Source organism: Jaculus jaculus, chromosome 4 (assembly GCF_020740685.1).
Source record: "Jaculus jaculus isolate mJacJac1 chromosome 4, mJacJac1.mat.Y.cur, whole genome shotgun sequence".
NCBI lineage: Eukaryota > Metazoa > Chordata > Mammalia > Rodentia > Dipodidae > Jaculus > Jaculus jaculus.
In genome coordinates, this window is record NC_059105.1 from 119,127,187 (window position 1) to 119,142,565 (window position 15,379).

Sequence of the window (15,379 nt, forward strand, 5' to 3'; positions counted from 1 at the left end):
GATCTTTTAAGAGCAGTGAGCATCCTTACAGATTGTTATTAGTTACTTTATCATTGCTGGGACAAGACATCTAACCAGAAACAACTTGGGAAAGGGGTTATTGTGGCTTACAGTTCCAAGGTGCAGGAAGCTGGCATTGTATTAGCAGGGAGAAACCAAAGAGAAAACAGCAAGCAGGTAGGATTGTTACACCTCAACTCACCCTCATCCCTTCATGACACTTCCTCTAGCAAGATTCCTCTCAAAAATTCTACAACTTCCTAGAACAGTGCTACCGCCTGGGAATAAGTATTCAAGCACATGGGCTTATGGGGGCCATTTTATATTCAAACCACCAGAGTCTGATCCAATCTTGAATACAAAGAAGCAGGTCTTAGAAAGGTGTCTGACTCCAGGGCTAGGGCAAGGGAAATACAAGATTAGTCCAGAACACTGGGAAGCAGAGGAGAGGGAACAATGTGGCTGCAGCAACAAACTTGGCATAAAACACACCCCACAGACAACTTTCATAACATGGATTTTAGCTTCCTAAAAGTTAAAATACACAGGAAATAATGGTTCCTGCTGTATTAAGATATATAAGAGAAAATAATAAAACTAAAAATGCCAAAGTTATCTAATCAACTCCATCTTCAGCTACTGTAGTCATTTATAAATTTACCTGCTTTGTAAATTCTTACCCATAGGCAACTAGCACTGTTAACACCAACTGAATAAAGAATATAAAGTAGGCATTAAGGCCTCACACATCCTTACTGTAGAACACAAAGTTGAATGTGTTATGATTATTAAAAGGAACTGAAAAAAAGACTGAATAAAAATAAAACTTCACAGTGCATAGAAAATAAGAAGCAGGAAATTTTATAACTCAGTTTTCCTGAGACTGTGGTTGCTCTGTTAACATGGTAAATTGCTCACATCACTGTAAAATCTAAACTCGGGTTCTCTCATTAGGAACTTAAAAACTAAGCGCGGGCTCTGGAGCATCTCTAGTCAAACCACAACAATGCAGACTGGGATATCAAGAACATGCTCTCTAAGGTCTTCATTCTTTCCAAATGCTCAGCATCCAGTCCTTACAACACAGCCTATCAGTGCTGAGCCACATGTTGCCTAACCTTACCTCAAAAACTCACCTCATCTCTAATCCACCCCAAATCTAGCCTTGCACCCTGCTTGTTCTGCTTGGTGGTAGTATATAAAACTCAAGTGGTATGTGTGTGTGTGTGTGTGTGTGTGTGTGTGTGTGTTATGTAGTGTGTGTTGTATGCATGTGTATGCCCACATACACATACAAATGAGCATGCCCAGTGTGCATATGTGTGGAGGTCACAGGAGGACATCGGATATCATTTATTTTTATTTTTATTTATTTACTTGAGGGCGGGTGGGCATGACAGGGCCTTCAGCCACTGCAAACAAGCTCCAGATGCATGCACCACTTTGTGCATCTGGCTTATGTGGGATTTGGGAAATTAAACCTGGGTCCTTTGGCTTTGTAGGCAAGCGCCTTAACCACTAATCCACCTCTCCAGCCCATGGATATCCTTTTATATCACTCTTCTGTCTTATTTCCTTGAGTCAGGATCTCTCAATGAACCTGGATGTTGCAGTTACTTTTTGGGGGGGGAGGGTGTTTCGAGGTAGGGTCTCACTCTGGCTCAGGCTGACCTAACTATGTAGTCTCAGGATGGCCTCGAACTGATGGCGATCCTCCTACTGCCTCCCAAGTTCTGGGATTCAAGACGTGCACCACCACACCCGGCCTGCAGTTACCTTCTGAAAGCACCATGATGACAGGGGAAAAATGGTGGAGCAGAGGCTGGACATCACCTCCTTGCTAATATCAAGTGGAGAAGATTGAGCCAAGTTCTGACAAGGGGCAGCTGGCTATAACACCCATAAGCCAGCCCCTGACAACACACTTCCTCCAGCAAGGTTCCACCTCCCAAATTACCATCAGCTGGGGATCAAGCATTCAAAACACATGAGTTTATGGGAAATACCTAACTAAGCCACCACACTGGAGTTCCTGGTTTTTCAATGGGCCTCAACAGTCCTTTGTCTGTTTCCTTCCCTTCCTCAGTACTAAGATTATAAGATACATGCATAGTCATGCCCAGATTTTTACACAGGTGCTAGGGATAAATCTCATGTTTGTGTAGCAAGCACTCTTACCTGCTGAACCTTCCTCTCATCCCTGTGCTTAAATAAATTTCTGTACTTGGAAATGTTTCTACTGGATCAGTTTTTAGAAGCAGAATATTGGGTCTAAGAGTACTTTAACTATGAATAGCTTTTGCCAAGTTGCTTTCTACAAAGTGGCACCCATTGTTATAGGCATACAAGCATGTCCAATGAATACGATTACTTAAAATGTAAAACTTCAGGACTGGGGAGATGACTCTGTGGTTAAGTGCTTGTCATGCAAGCATGAGAGCCTAAATCTTCCTGAGTTCAATTCATTAGCATTAGCATGCACATAATAGCTGGGCATGGTCCATGCATGCCTATAACCCCAGTCCTGTGGGTAACAGAGATCAGAGAATCACTGGAGTTCTGGATTCAGAGAGACACTCCATCTCTATAAAACATGCAGATAAGCAATAGAGAAAGATACTGGACATCCTCCTCTGGCCTCCACACATAGGACCTATACACACACACACACACACACACACACACACACACACACACACAGCACAATTTTTTTAAAAGTAAAACTTCCATAAAAGACAAAAGGACAATCATAAAGTTAATACAAATAACCAGACAAAATATTTCAAAGTATAAATCTAAAAATCAAATCATAAAAGCATAAAGCTAAAAAAATAGGCAGAGGTTACAAAAAATAATTATAGGGAGCTGGGCATGGTAGTGCACGCCTTTAATCCCAACACTCGGGAGGCAGAGATAGGAGGATCACCATGAGTTCGAAGCCACCCTGAGACTGTAGTAAATTCCAGGTCAGCCTGAGCTAGAGTGAGACCCTACCTCAAAAATAAATAAATAAATAAATAAATAAATAAATAAATAAATAAATATAGAGGCTGAGAAGATGGTTCAACAGTTAAAGATACTTCCTTATAAAGCTGCAAGCCAGAGTTCAACGCCCAGCAACCATTTAAAGATAGATGCAAAAAGTGACATAAGAATCTGGTATTCATTTTCACTAGCAAGAGATTCTTGTGTGCACATGTACACATGCACACACACAGAAATAGTTAAGTAAAATAATTATAAATGCAAATGGTCAAAAACACATACAGCAACATTTTAATCCCACATAATAAAGGAATTCAGATTAAACAAGAGTAAAGCATCATTTTTTCCCCCCATCAAACTGGCAAAAAAAATCAAATTACCTAGAAAAGAGAAATGAGCTCTTTCACAGACTGTTAGAAGAGGGTGGAACTGACTCAGCTTTTGCTAACGCATGCATTGCAAATCCATGTATGAATATTTTAATGTTTGGACTCTGAGCCAGCAATTCCATATTTAGAAATCAGTGCTAAGTCAGTAACCATATAAATGTACAACACTTTATTTACAAAAATATTTAATACAGTGTTGCCGATTAAGTGCAAAGACTCAGAAACAAGGGCTGGAGAGATGGCTTAGCGGTTAAGCACTTGCCTGTGAAGCCTAAGGATCCCGGTTCAAGGCTTGATTCCCCAGGACCCACGTTAGCCAGATGCACAAGGGGGCACACACATCTGGAGTTCGTTTGCAGTGGCTAAAGGCCCTGGCGCACCCATTCATATTCACTCTCTCTCTCTCCCTCTGCCTCTTTCTCTCTCTGTGTCACTTTCACATAAATAAATAAATACATAAAAACAGACAAATTTTTTCAAAGCTCAGAAACAACTTATCAATCAGAAATAATATGGATTATACCACAAAATATTTTATAGACACCAAAAATGAGGGTAGAACCTTTAATCTTTTTTTTTTTTTTTTTTTTCTGAGGCAGGGTCTCACTCTAGCCCAGGCTGACCTGGAATTCACTATGGAGTCTCAGAGTGCCCTTGAACTCACAGCAATCCTCCTACCTCTGTTTCCTGAGTGCTGGGATAAAAGGCGTGTGCCACCACTCCCGGCTTCTTTAATTATTTTTGCAAGAACAAAAATCTTTACAGAGCTATAATGTATAGAAGATCCAGTCATACACATGTCCATATGCCACAGGCAAATTACTTCAGATATATTAAAAAAAACCCAGTGGTTCCATGTGCATGGAGGAATAACAGGATAGACTCAGGACATGTTTCTATGACTGACCTGAGCAGAACACATGTGGTTTACTTTTTTTTTTTTTTAATTTTTTTTGTTCATTTTTTATTTACTTAGTTGAGAGCGACAGAGAGAGAGAGAGAGAGAGAGAGAGAGAGAGAGAGAATGGGCGCGCCAGGGCCTCCAGCCACTGCAAACGAACTCCAGATGCGTGCGCCCCCTTGTGCATCTGGCTAACGTGGGTCCTGGGGAATCGAGCCTTGAACCGGGGTCCTTAGGCTTCACAGGCAAGCGCTTAACCGCTAAGCCATCTCTCCAGCCCACATGTGGTTTACTTTTAAATTAAAACCATTTCATTTAAAAGAAGAGAAGGAACTCTGAAAAGGTAGGATTCAGAGGATCAAAACTAAAACTGTCCTAATCTTTTACCACTTCTGGGGACAGTGATAGGTGCTAAGGATTAAACTAGGACATCACAGAAGCTACAAAACTGCTCTACCACTGAGTCACACATCCAGCCTTTGCCCACCCTGAAATTCAGCACAATATGTAAAAAAGTATTTTTGAGGGCTTGTTCCCTGTGATTTCAGAAAAATTTTCTCAAGATTTATTCTTTCTCTATATTATTTATTTATTTACAAGCAGACAGAAAGAGAGAAAATGAGTGTGCCAAGGCCTCCAGTTTCTGCAAAAGATTCCAGATGCATGCATCTCTTTGTGCATTTGGCTTGACATGGGTACTAGGGAATCAAACCCAGGTCATCAGGCTATGTAGGCAAGCACCTAGCTGAGCCAGCTCTCCAACCCTTTTTTCTTTCCATCTTTATTTTATTTTATTTATTTTCATGCAGAGAGAGAGAGAGACAGACAGACAGAAAGAAAGAATGGGCATGCTAGGGGTTCTAGTCACTACAAATGAACTCCAGATGCATGCAACCCTTTGTGCATCTGGCTTTACAAGGGTACTGTGGAATCGAACTTGGGTCCTTAGGCTTTGCAGGCGAATGCCTTAACTGCTGATCCATCTCTCCAACCCCTTTCTCTACATCTCTTTAGAAGACTAAAATATAAAGAACATATTTCTCACTCACATGATTGTTGGCTTTTCTAAAAATAATTATGGGTAGTGTCTTGGAAGTACAGAGAAGGAAGAATAGAGAGGTGATAAGACTTCCTTCAGGGGGCTAAATTAGGTTTGAGAACTATTGAAGATCATAGGTGTGAACCTCCACATTCAGGATTCAGAGCTACAAATGGGGATTTTTTTATTTAAGATATAGGTAAATAACATCATCCTGCTGACCACACAGATTATCATTTCTGGTTTGTACCTGGAGTAGAGAAGTTAAAGTCAATAAAACAAGTTAAACTATTTAACTATGAGTTGGCATACATTACCTATCCTTTCTTTACCAACCACATGTTTTAAAATGCTTAGAAAAGCATATTTACATAATAAATCATGGCTCCAACTGTATATGATAAAAGAAATAACCAATAATTACCTCTCCTATGAAGATGACTATCACACAGTCCAACTTCTCTTCAGGATACAGGTTATCAATAAGAGAATGAAGAGTTTCTGTGAGGTAAGATCTAACTTCTCTCTTCACAGTGGGAATTCCCATTACTATTGAAACTGAGACAAAATTAATATAGTAATATATTAAAAGATTGTAGAAGAATAATACAAAATAATTACTCTTTCAAATGTATATAATCCCAAAGCCATAGGAATAATTGAAAGATTCAATTTCAAAAAGAAAAATAAAGAATATAAGGGAAAACCCATAATACTGAAATTATTTTCTGTCACTTGATCATATGTAACTCACATGAAGTAATAAATACAAGAGATTAAAGCTCACATTGGGGCTTAGAGATGGCTTAGTGGTTGAGACACTTGCCTGTGAAAGCTAAGGACTCAGATTCAATTCCCCAGTACCTATGCAAACCAGATGCACAAGGTGATGCATGAGAATGGATTCATTTGCAATGGCTAGAGGGCCTGGCACATCCATTCCCTCCCTCTCTCTGCCTCCCTACCTGCCTCTTTAGTGCTCAAATAAATAATACATAAACCTCACACTAAAAGCAAATAGCCATAAACAAGTTTCATTATGTAACTAAAAGTTAAGAACATATCTTTAGTTTTGATTCTTAAGAATTATTTAATTTTATGTATTTATTTGAGAGAGAGAGGAAAGAAAGAGGCAGACAGAGAGAGAGAGTGAATTGCAAATGAAACCCAGAGGTATGCATGCGTACATGGGTCATGAGGAACTGAACCTGGGTCCTTTGGCTTTGCAGGCAAGCACCTTCACCACTAAGCCATTTCTCCAGTCCAGGAACATATCTTTAAAATTAATGTCTTACATACCAACTTCAAGTCTAAGACACACTGAGAGGGGTACAGCATCACTTCTTCAGCTTTCTTGCCAAAAACTACATAGCCTCAATCTAACTGTAAAGAAGTATTGGACAGAGTGAAATGGAAAACTGGTCTAAAAATTAACCATCAGTACTAAGATGCCAAGGTCATGTATGACAAAACTGTCTCAGATTGGAAAAGACTAAGAAAACATGACAATTTAATGACCTATGGGATCTCAAACTGGACCCTGGAACAAAAAAAATAGTGAACATGGCAAAATCTTGAGTAAGAGCTAAGATTAATTTGAAGTATAGTGTTTATACTAATTTCCTGGTTTTGACCACTGGAGGATGGTTTAAAAATGATATAAATACTTAAAGGCATGGAGTCCTCACCAAGTACAGATATCTCTGTGTACCATGGGTAATCAGTACAACTTTTAACTTTAATCTAACCTCAGAATTTAAACTAAAAATATTTGGGGGCTGGGGATTTAGCTCAGTGATAGATCTTTAAGCATAAGAAAGGCTCCAGATTCAAACTCCAACATCACAGGAAAAGAAAATTTCAATAGAGATTAAGTGTTACAACTATTATATGAAGCATTTCCAGGCAATGGTAGCTTATGAGGCTTAGGGACTTTGTTTGTGGAAAAAGCAAAATACACTGATCCCAAATATAAAGTAGTAATGCAAATTCTCTATTTCTTCCCACATTCTAGAAATGCTGTATTTCTGTTCTGCTTTTTGTTTTATGTTCATTTAGATGGCATGGTTAGAGAATAAACCATTTTTCTCAACTACTCTGTTCCGGAGCTGTAATTTAGTTTAAACCAAGGACATTCAAGGACTACAAAAGCATTAAAAAGTCCAAGTACTAATTTTGACTTAAACTTAAGAGTACCCATACAAAAAAGCAGTTTCCTCTGCTTTCTGAGCCCATGATAGGGTTGTATTTCATGGTCTGTTTATGGTTGGGGATGGGTGAGGGGAGCTGACTAGTGATAGTCTAAGTCATCAACATGTGTACTCTAGACCTGGTGTGATATCTGTACTCTGAAATTCTTGAAGGTTAGATTTTCCTCTGGCAGGTTACATTTAAGATGGTAACTGCTCTGTCTGCCTGGATCCTTGGGTGTCTCCAAAGCCCCATCCTTCCCAACAGATCCCAACAGAAACATGAATAAGCCTTTGCTATGCAAACTACTGAGGTTTGGAATTTAAGTATCACAGCATAACCCAGCCTATTCTTGTTTAACAAAATCACATAATGGGTTAGGGCTCAGAAGTATGTCAGCTAAATGAAGAATAAGACCACATCATCATTTTAAGGAGAAGCAAAGTAGACAGAGAACCAAACCAAAATAAAGTCTAAGGGCTGAACTAATATTTTATTCCATTGATTAGCTGTTTAATATTTCCAATCCAAGTATGAACTATGCTTGTTATGTACTGGACCACTGGAAGCCCCATGCCTCATTATGTTTCTATCTTGACAGAGATAATGACTGTTGCTATTTCAGGCTTCTACCTTCTTGGGAGGTTTTAAATTCTCCTACTTATCTCATAAAAATCAAGAAAAAAATAGGAACAATTTTAACTTAGCTTTCCCAATCTTCAATGACTCAGTATATCTTCTGTTATAACTAAATTACATTCCTTTTTTTTAGTATTATTGTTAGTCTAAAAATTTTCACGCATACACTGAGTCAATAATAAAATAAAAAACTTTTTCACCCATCATGTTTTCTTAGAATTTGGCTTTCCTTGTTTTCCATGACAATGTTTTTTTTCTTTCTTTTGGTGGGGGGGGGGGCGGGTGGGGTATCACTCTAGCCTAGGCTGACCAGGAATTCCCTGGCAATCCTCCTATCTCTGCCTCCCGAGTGCTGGGATTAAAGGTATGCACCACCACACCTGGCCACAATGTTTTTTCTTCTGCAACCTAGTTACACCTTCTGCCTGTTTTCCCTAGCTTCATCTTTGTCCTTCACTGAACTGAACTGCTAGAGACGTCTGAAGGCTCTGCCTGGTCCCTAGGTGATCTTATTCATACCGGGTCTTCAACAGCAATAAGCAATAGCTCATTAAAAGTTAAACCTGATTTGGATTCTCCTCTGAGCCCCGGAGTAAATATTCAACAGTCAACTGCACAACAGTATCTCAAACTCCCCTCAAAACTTAACATGTCAAACCTTCTCTTGAAAGCCAATGCTGAAGAATATGTTCTACCGTTCTGGATCTCAGGGAACAGTGCCCATCATGCATCTAGCTACTCATCTAGATACTTGACTTAACCCTCAACCTCAGCCCCAAATGCAATTAAGTCACTATATCTTCTTTATTTATTTATTCACTTGAGAAAGTGGCAGATAAAGAGAGAGAATGGGGGCTGAAGGGATGGCTTAGCAGATAAGGCATCCAAAGCAAAGCCAAAGGATCCAGGTTTGATTCCCCAGGACCCACATTAGCCAGCTGCACAAGGGGGCACACACATCTGGATTTCATTTGCAGTGGCTGGAGGCCCTGGTGTGCCCATTCTCTCCCTCTCCCTCCTTCTCTCTGCCAAATAAATAAAAATTAAAAAGAGAGAGAATGGGCACACCACTGCAAATGAACTCCAGACACATGCACCACCTGTGCATCTGGCTTACGTGGGTCCTAGGGAATCAAGCCTGGATCCTTGGGCTTTACAGGTAAAGCCCGCAACTGCTAAGACATCTCTCCAGCCCCATGTCTCCTTTTTAAGTGTTCCTATGTAGTCCCAACAGCTTCAAAATCCATCTTCTCTCCATTTTTGCTGTGACCTGGTCTAAGTTCACCCTATCTCAGATGGAAAACAAACACCTTGCTTGTTTTTTTTTTTTTTTTTTTTTTTGCTTGTTTTGTTGTTGTTGAGACAAGCTGGCCTTCAACCTGTAATCGCTCCCAGTGCCAGAAGACAGGCACATGCCACTACAGTATAAAGCAGCTTATCTGATGCTTCACAGGCCACTCCTCTTCTTACACCTTCAGATACTCTTCCTCCCACTGTAGCAAATGTGAGCTTTCTAAATTTTATATCTTTTTAAAAAAATCACCCTTAATAAGACCTGTTTGAAACTCTCTAGTGGCTTCCTACAATTTTTATGCTAAAGTCAAAACCTAGAACTGCCAAATTCTTTGTCTTCGATTTACATTCTAACCTTACCTGATTCTATGCTTCCTCTCACTCTACACATTTCAATTATAGTGACCTTATTTTCTAGAATATTCCATGTTCCTTCCATTATAGTACTAAAAAGAATAATGGCCTCCCAAAGACATCCAGGCTATAAATCCTGGGATCCATGGAGATGCTTCCTTACATAGCAAAAGGAGCTTTCCAGATATGGCTTGGTTAAGCATCTTGAGATGGAAATATTATTATCTTGTAAAGATGGGGCCTTATAAGAGGTAAGCAAATAGGTGAGTGTATGAGAAGGAGACTTAACAACAGAAGCAAGAGGCCCATTCAGGGAGAAATTTGAAGAATACACTTTGAAGGTGAAGGAAGGGAAACAAAGGGACGTAGATGGACTGTAGAAGCTGGAAAAGGCAAGGGAATGTATTAACCCCTAGAGCTTCCAGAAGTACACCCGGTTGAATTTTAGGACTTCTGCCTCTGAAACTATAAAAATGAATTTCTGTCCTCTTAAGTCATTGAGTTTGTAGCAATATGTAACAGCAGCAATAAGAAGCTCAGCAATAAAATACACATTTTAGTGCTAGAGAGCTGGCTCTGCGGTTAAAGGCACTTGATTGAATATTCTACTGCTCTCAGGTCAAATATATACATATGGAGGCTTCCAGACACTCCCAAATTAGGTCAATGCTTCTTTCACACAGTCTCAATGTATCCTTTACATCACTAATTCAGGTTGTAGTTATACCATTACTGGTAATAATTATCTAAGTAATATATGACTAAGAACCATACTGAATGGTGTAAGTCTAAATACCTGGCACAGGACCTGGCATGTGGCAGGTGCTCATGAACGCTGACTTGAACACATACGTGAAGATCTATCTGCTGTCCTCTTCCATTCACAGTGATGATTCAACAACTAAACTGCTGAGTGCTTTGGATGGTATTAAGTGGACTTTTGTGCAACTCAAGTTTTCTTTTAGTATTTGATTTTTCATCAACACAAAAACAAATGTTAATAAACAGTGGACACTGCAAGTGTTAAGTCTGGCCAACCAGGCCAAATGAGCCAACAGTTGCAATAGTTGGCATGTCTGCTTTAGGGGAAACCAACTGCTCTCTAATTGGATTGGAGGCCTCTCCACAGGAGGGAATACATGCCTGGTACTGAAAACCTATGACAGGGAAGGTCATGAGCCTAGGGGTATAACGCCTGTTGGTGTCTGGTTAAATGTATATATTATGCTCACCAAACTGCCCAGTAAGCACTGCTCTTAAATGTTCATAATCATATATTAATGCTACTTTCACTTTGGGGTTAGAGAAGCTTATCTTTACAGATGGTTGGTGACCACTGGGATAACTCAAAAGGCAACACAGTGCTGAGAAGAAATGACAGAGAAGGGCTGGAGAGATGGCTTAGTGGTTAAGTGCTTGCCTGTGGACCATGATTTGTATGAAGATCTGAAGATGTTTTGGATATACCAGGACTATGCAAGGGCTACCATAGAATGCACTGTTGGCCTAGGATGGAAGTGTTCCCTGGCTACTCTACCCAGGTGGAGGGGCGGAACTGGAAAATCTGGAGACTGGCAGTCTCTGGTTATACTGAACGTGAACTGCAGAAGTTTGATGTTTGTTTGATGGTGGTTGCGTTTGCATTGTTTTAGTCTCTCTGCTATGCATTATACCAGTTGAAAATGTACTCTGTGCCTTTATATGTTGGAAGTATTTAACTTGTTTGATTTTATAGAACTTACTATCTTAAATTGGTCAAGACTGGGAGGACCTCTGAGTGCAACTTACATGTGATGGTTATGAATCTATAGGGGGCTAGAGGCGGAATGTGGTAGTTGCCCCCAATATATTCAGTGTTTTATTGTTTGTAGTTTGCATCTGCAGCAACCTGGCTGGAGGAGGTTTCACTGGGCAGATCTTAAGGTGTGGTGGTGGGTTTGAGATTTAAATCTAAAGATATGCAAAGTGTGCTAGCTGGAGTTCCTGAAGCGTGCTGTACTGTGTGACTTTTTACTTTTAAGCTTGTGCTTCTCTCTCTCTCTGTTTGGTTCTGTGAAGGTAGGCAGCTTCTTCTGCCATTATGAAACTTCCCTTGGATCCATATGCTTCAATAAATATCCCTTTCTCCATAACTGTATCTGGTCTGGAAGTTCATCTCAGTGAACCTGAAGCTGTCTGCTACACTGGAAAAACACTCTGTAAATCGAGCTACATTCCCAGGCCTTCTACATTTTAACATCTAAAAAAAAAGAAAAAGAAAAAAAAAACAGTCAAAAAATTAAAATGAAAAACTAAAAATATAACAGCAGCCAACAGAGCGCGTAAGGAGAATACAAGCTCTGATGGGCAATGGGAGGGAAAACACAGCAAACTAAAAGATTACTGCAGGAAAAGAAAAGTTCAAAAGGGAATCTAAATCTATTTCCATCTCTGAAAGAAAAAGTAGGCAGACATGAGAAAAGCTTCTGGACATGCCTGTAAGAGCTATGAATGCTCAAATAAGAGAAGTCATCTCTACATCCTAAGACTGCCACACACACACACACACACACACACACACACACACACACACACACAAATGAGCTTCTAAATAAACTTTTTTTGTTTATTTTTATTTATTTATTTGAAAGTGACAGAGAAAGAGGCAGAGAGGGAGAGGGAAAGAGAGAGGGAGAGAGAGAGAGAGAGAGAGAGAGAGGGAGAGAGGGAGATAGAGAGAGAGAGAAAGGGTGCACCGGGTCCTCCAGCCACTGCAAATGAACTCCAGATGCGTGTGACCCCTTGTTCATCTGGCTAACGTGGTTCCTAGGGAATCAAACCTGGAACTGGGGTCCTTAGGCTTCACAGGCAAGTGCTTTACCACTAAGCCATCTCTCCAGCCCACAAATGAGCTTTTATAGAAGAAAATTCACAAAGGTTTAGACATCTGTCTCCCTGAACTAGATTTTTCTTTATCTTATTCTGATCTATGGAAAAAATGCCCATCTCCTTTCAACATGTAGTTTGAAATCCATCCCAAGTTACTATACACATATTTTTTTAAAAAGTGTAGGACTGGAGAGATGTCTTAGTGGTTAAGGCACTTGCCTTCAAAACCTAAGGACCCATGTTCAACTCTCCAAGTCCCGTGTAAGCCAGACACCAAAGTGATGCAAGCATGCAAAGTTGCACATGTGCCCAAGATGGCATGTGTGTCTGCAGTGTGACTATAGTGGCCAGAGGCCTGGCATGCTAATTCCCTCCCTCTCTCTCCTCTCTCTCTCTCTTCTCTCTCGCTCTCTCTCTCTCTCTCTCTCTTTTACATTAAAAAAAAAGGAAAGAAAACAGTTGTATTCTTTGACCTGCCAGCCTTCTGTTGGTCAATATAAGATGTCAAGCCACAAGTCAGATGATGAGTATAGCCACACTAAGAAATCACAAAATAAACATACCTCCTGTTCTTCCACTGCCAATCTGCACAGCAGGTTGAAGACTTCCCTCATTTTGCAATAGATGCGGCAAATGATAATAAACACTTGGCACTTGAAGGGATTTTTTGCTCGTTAATTCCTTTAGTAGCTTTAGGGTATTATCTGAAACAGAAACAGAATTAATCTACAGGAGCTCCTTAGAGAAGCTGCTGATTTTGTTTTTTAAACAAAAATAGCAGTGATTCAATTCCTCAGTACTCAGGTATAGCCAGACGCATAAAGTGGTGCACGCATCTGGAGTTCATTTGCAATGTCAGGAGACCCTAGGCATGCCTATACTCATTCTGTCTGCCTCTTTGTCTGTCTGTCTCTCTCATTCATAAATAAATAAATATAATTTTAAGGGCTGAAAGATGGCTCAGCAGGTAAGAGTGCTTACCTAAAAAGCCTAACAACATGGGTTAGATTCCCCAGTACCCATGTAAAGCCAGATGCACAAAGTGCGCGTGCATCTGGAGTTCGTTTGCAGTGGCTAGAGGCCCTGGTGTGCCCATTCGCTCTGTCTCTCTCCCTGTTTCTCTCTGCTTGCAAATAAATAAATTAATTAAATATTTACTTTTTTATAATTTTTTAATTAATTAATTTATTTATTTGAGAGTGACAGACACAGAGAGAAAGACAGATAGAGGGAGAGAGAGAGAATGGGCGTGCCAGGGCTTCCAGCCTCTGCAAACGAACTCCAGACGCATGCGCCCCCTTGTGCATCTGGCTAACGTGGGACCTGGGGAACCGAGCCTCAAACCGGGGTCCTTAGGCTTCACAGGCAAGCGCTTAACCGCTAAGCCATCTCTCCAGCCCAATATTTACATTTTTAAATTATAACTAAAAGAAATAGCAAAGTTCCATGAGCAATGGTGGGTGTGTTTTAAATCTACTTTAGTGTTATGCTTTCAACCGGTTCAGGATTTCTGCTTTGGTATGTTTTTAGTATCCTCAGTGGAATACCAGCAATCCCACTGTGGAGGACCCTCAGTGGAATGGGGGCAGGGAGCAGGGAAATGATGTGTCCATACAAAGTTTCTACTTAGTAAATAAATAAATAAAATATATATCAAAAATCAGTGAAAACTTACAAGACTTACAATTAAAGAACTTTCCTAATTTCCTACTTTGGTGAAGGAGCTCTCAATTTAAAATGGCAAGGACAGTCTTGCCAAGTCATGGATGAACAGGCTGGGTGAAGGCAAAAAGGTTTACCATGAGAAGGTGGAGGGCTAACTGATCGCTTTTGTAATGGGCACAATTCAGAGCCACTGAACAGTCCCTATATACATTATCCACTGATGAAAATGTAGTAATAGTATTCAGGCCACCACTAACTCACTTTACTTATTTATCTTTGGAGAGGGTGTTACTATGTAGCCCTGATTAGCCTCAAGCTTGCTATGTAGCCATGTTCTGGGATTATAGGTATGTCCCACCATGCCTGTCTAATGTTCAGTTTCTTTATCATTAACAGTTTATCAAAATTTTAAAGAAGAGAAATATCTGAAAAATTCAATGAAATAACGTAAGTAATACAACTTGAGACTATTCCATATACATATATCATATATTATAATCCTCAAATAGTTTCATCTTTAATTAGACTAACCCATGAATTATTAAGTATGTTATATAATATAAATTTACATCAGTTATGTAATTTTGGGTGTCTGTGCTCATGTATGGCAAAGCACGTAGTGGGTGTAAATATGCATGCCCTTGCACATGCATGCAGAGGCCAGAGGATGACAGTGGTCCTCTATAGGTCTTCTGCTTTGAGACAGGTCTCTTATTAAACCTGCAACTCCCTGTTTTTCGGTTAGACCTCTGACCAAAGAACCCTAGAGATCCTCCTGCCTTTGTTTCCCTCAGTGCATGGGTTACAGGAATGCACAGCCATGCCTAGCTTTTTATACAGTACTGGGAATTGAACTCAGGTCCTCATGCTTACACAGAAAGCACTCTAACTTACCGAACCATCTTACCTGCAATATTGTTTTAAATTTTCATTAAGGCAAGATTTAACCTTTTAGCAAGAAGTTAGCTGTAAGAACTTGTAGCTTCAATTCCATTAAAAATATGACAAGGGCTGGAAAGATGGCTTAGCGGTTAAGCGCTTGCCTGTGAGGCCTAA

The 15,379-nt window shown here is 40.0% G+C and overlaps 1 protein-coding gene across 5 annotated transcripts in view; it reads right to left on the reverse strand.

Moving 5' to 3' along the window:
• Mgat4a (alpha-1,3-mannosyl-glycoprotein 4-beta-N-acetylglucosaminyltransferase A) overlaps positions 1–15,379 on the reverse strand; it is a 146,566-nt gene that overhangs the window by 64,674 nt on the left and 66,513 nt on the right. For all 5 annotated transcript variants that reach the window (XM_045148103.1, XM_045148102.1, XM_045148101.1 and 2 more), the window contains exons 4-5: positions 13,222–13,362; positions 5,739–5,872 (exon numbers count right to left, since the gene is read on the reverse strand). In XM_045148103.1, the coding sequence (XP_045004038.1) occupies positions 5,739–5,872; positions 13,222–13,362 (275 nt within the window). The remainder of the gene's footprint in view (positions 1–5,738; positions 5,873–13,221; positions 13,363–15,379) is intronic.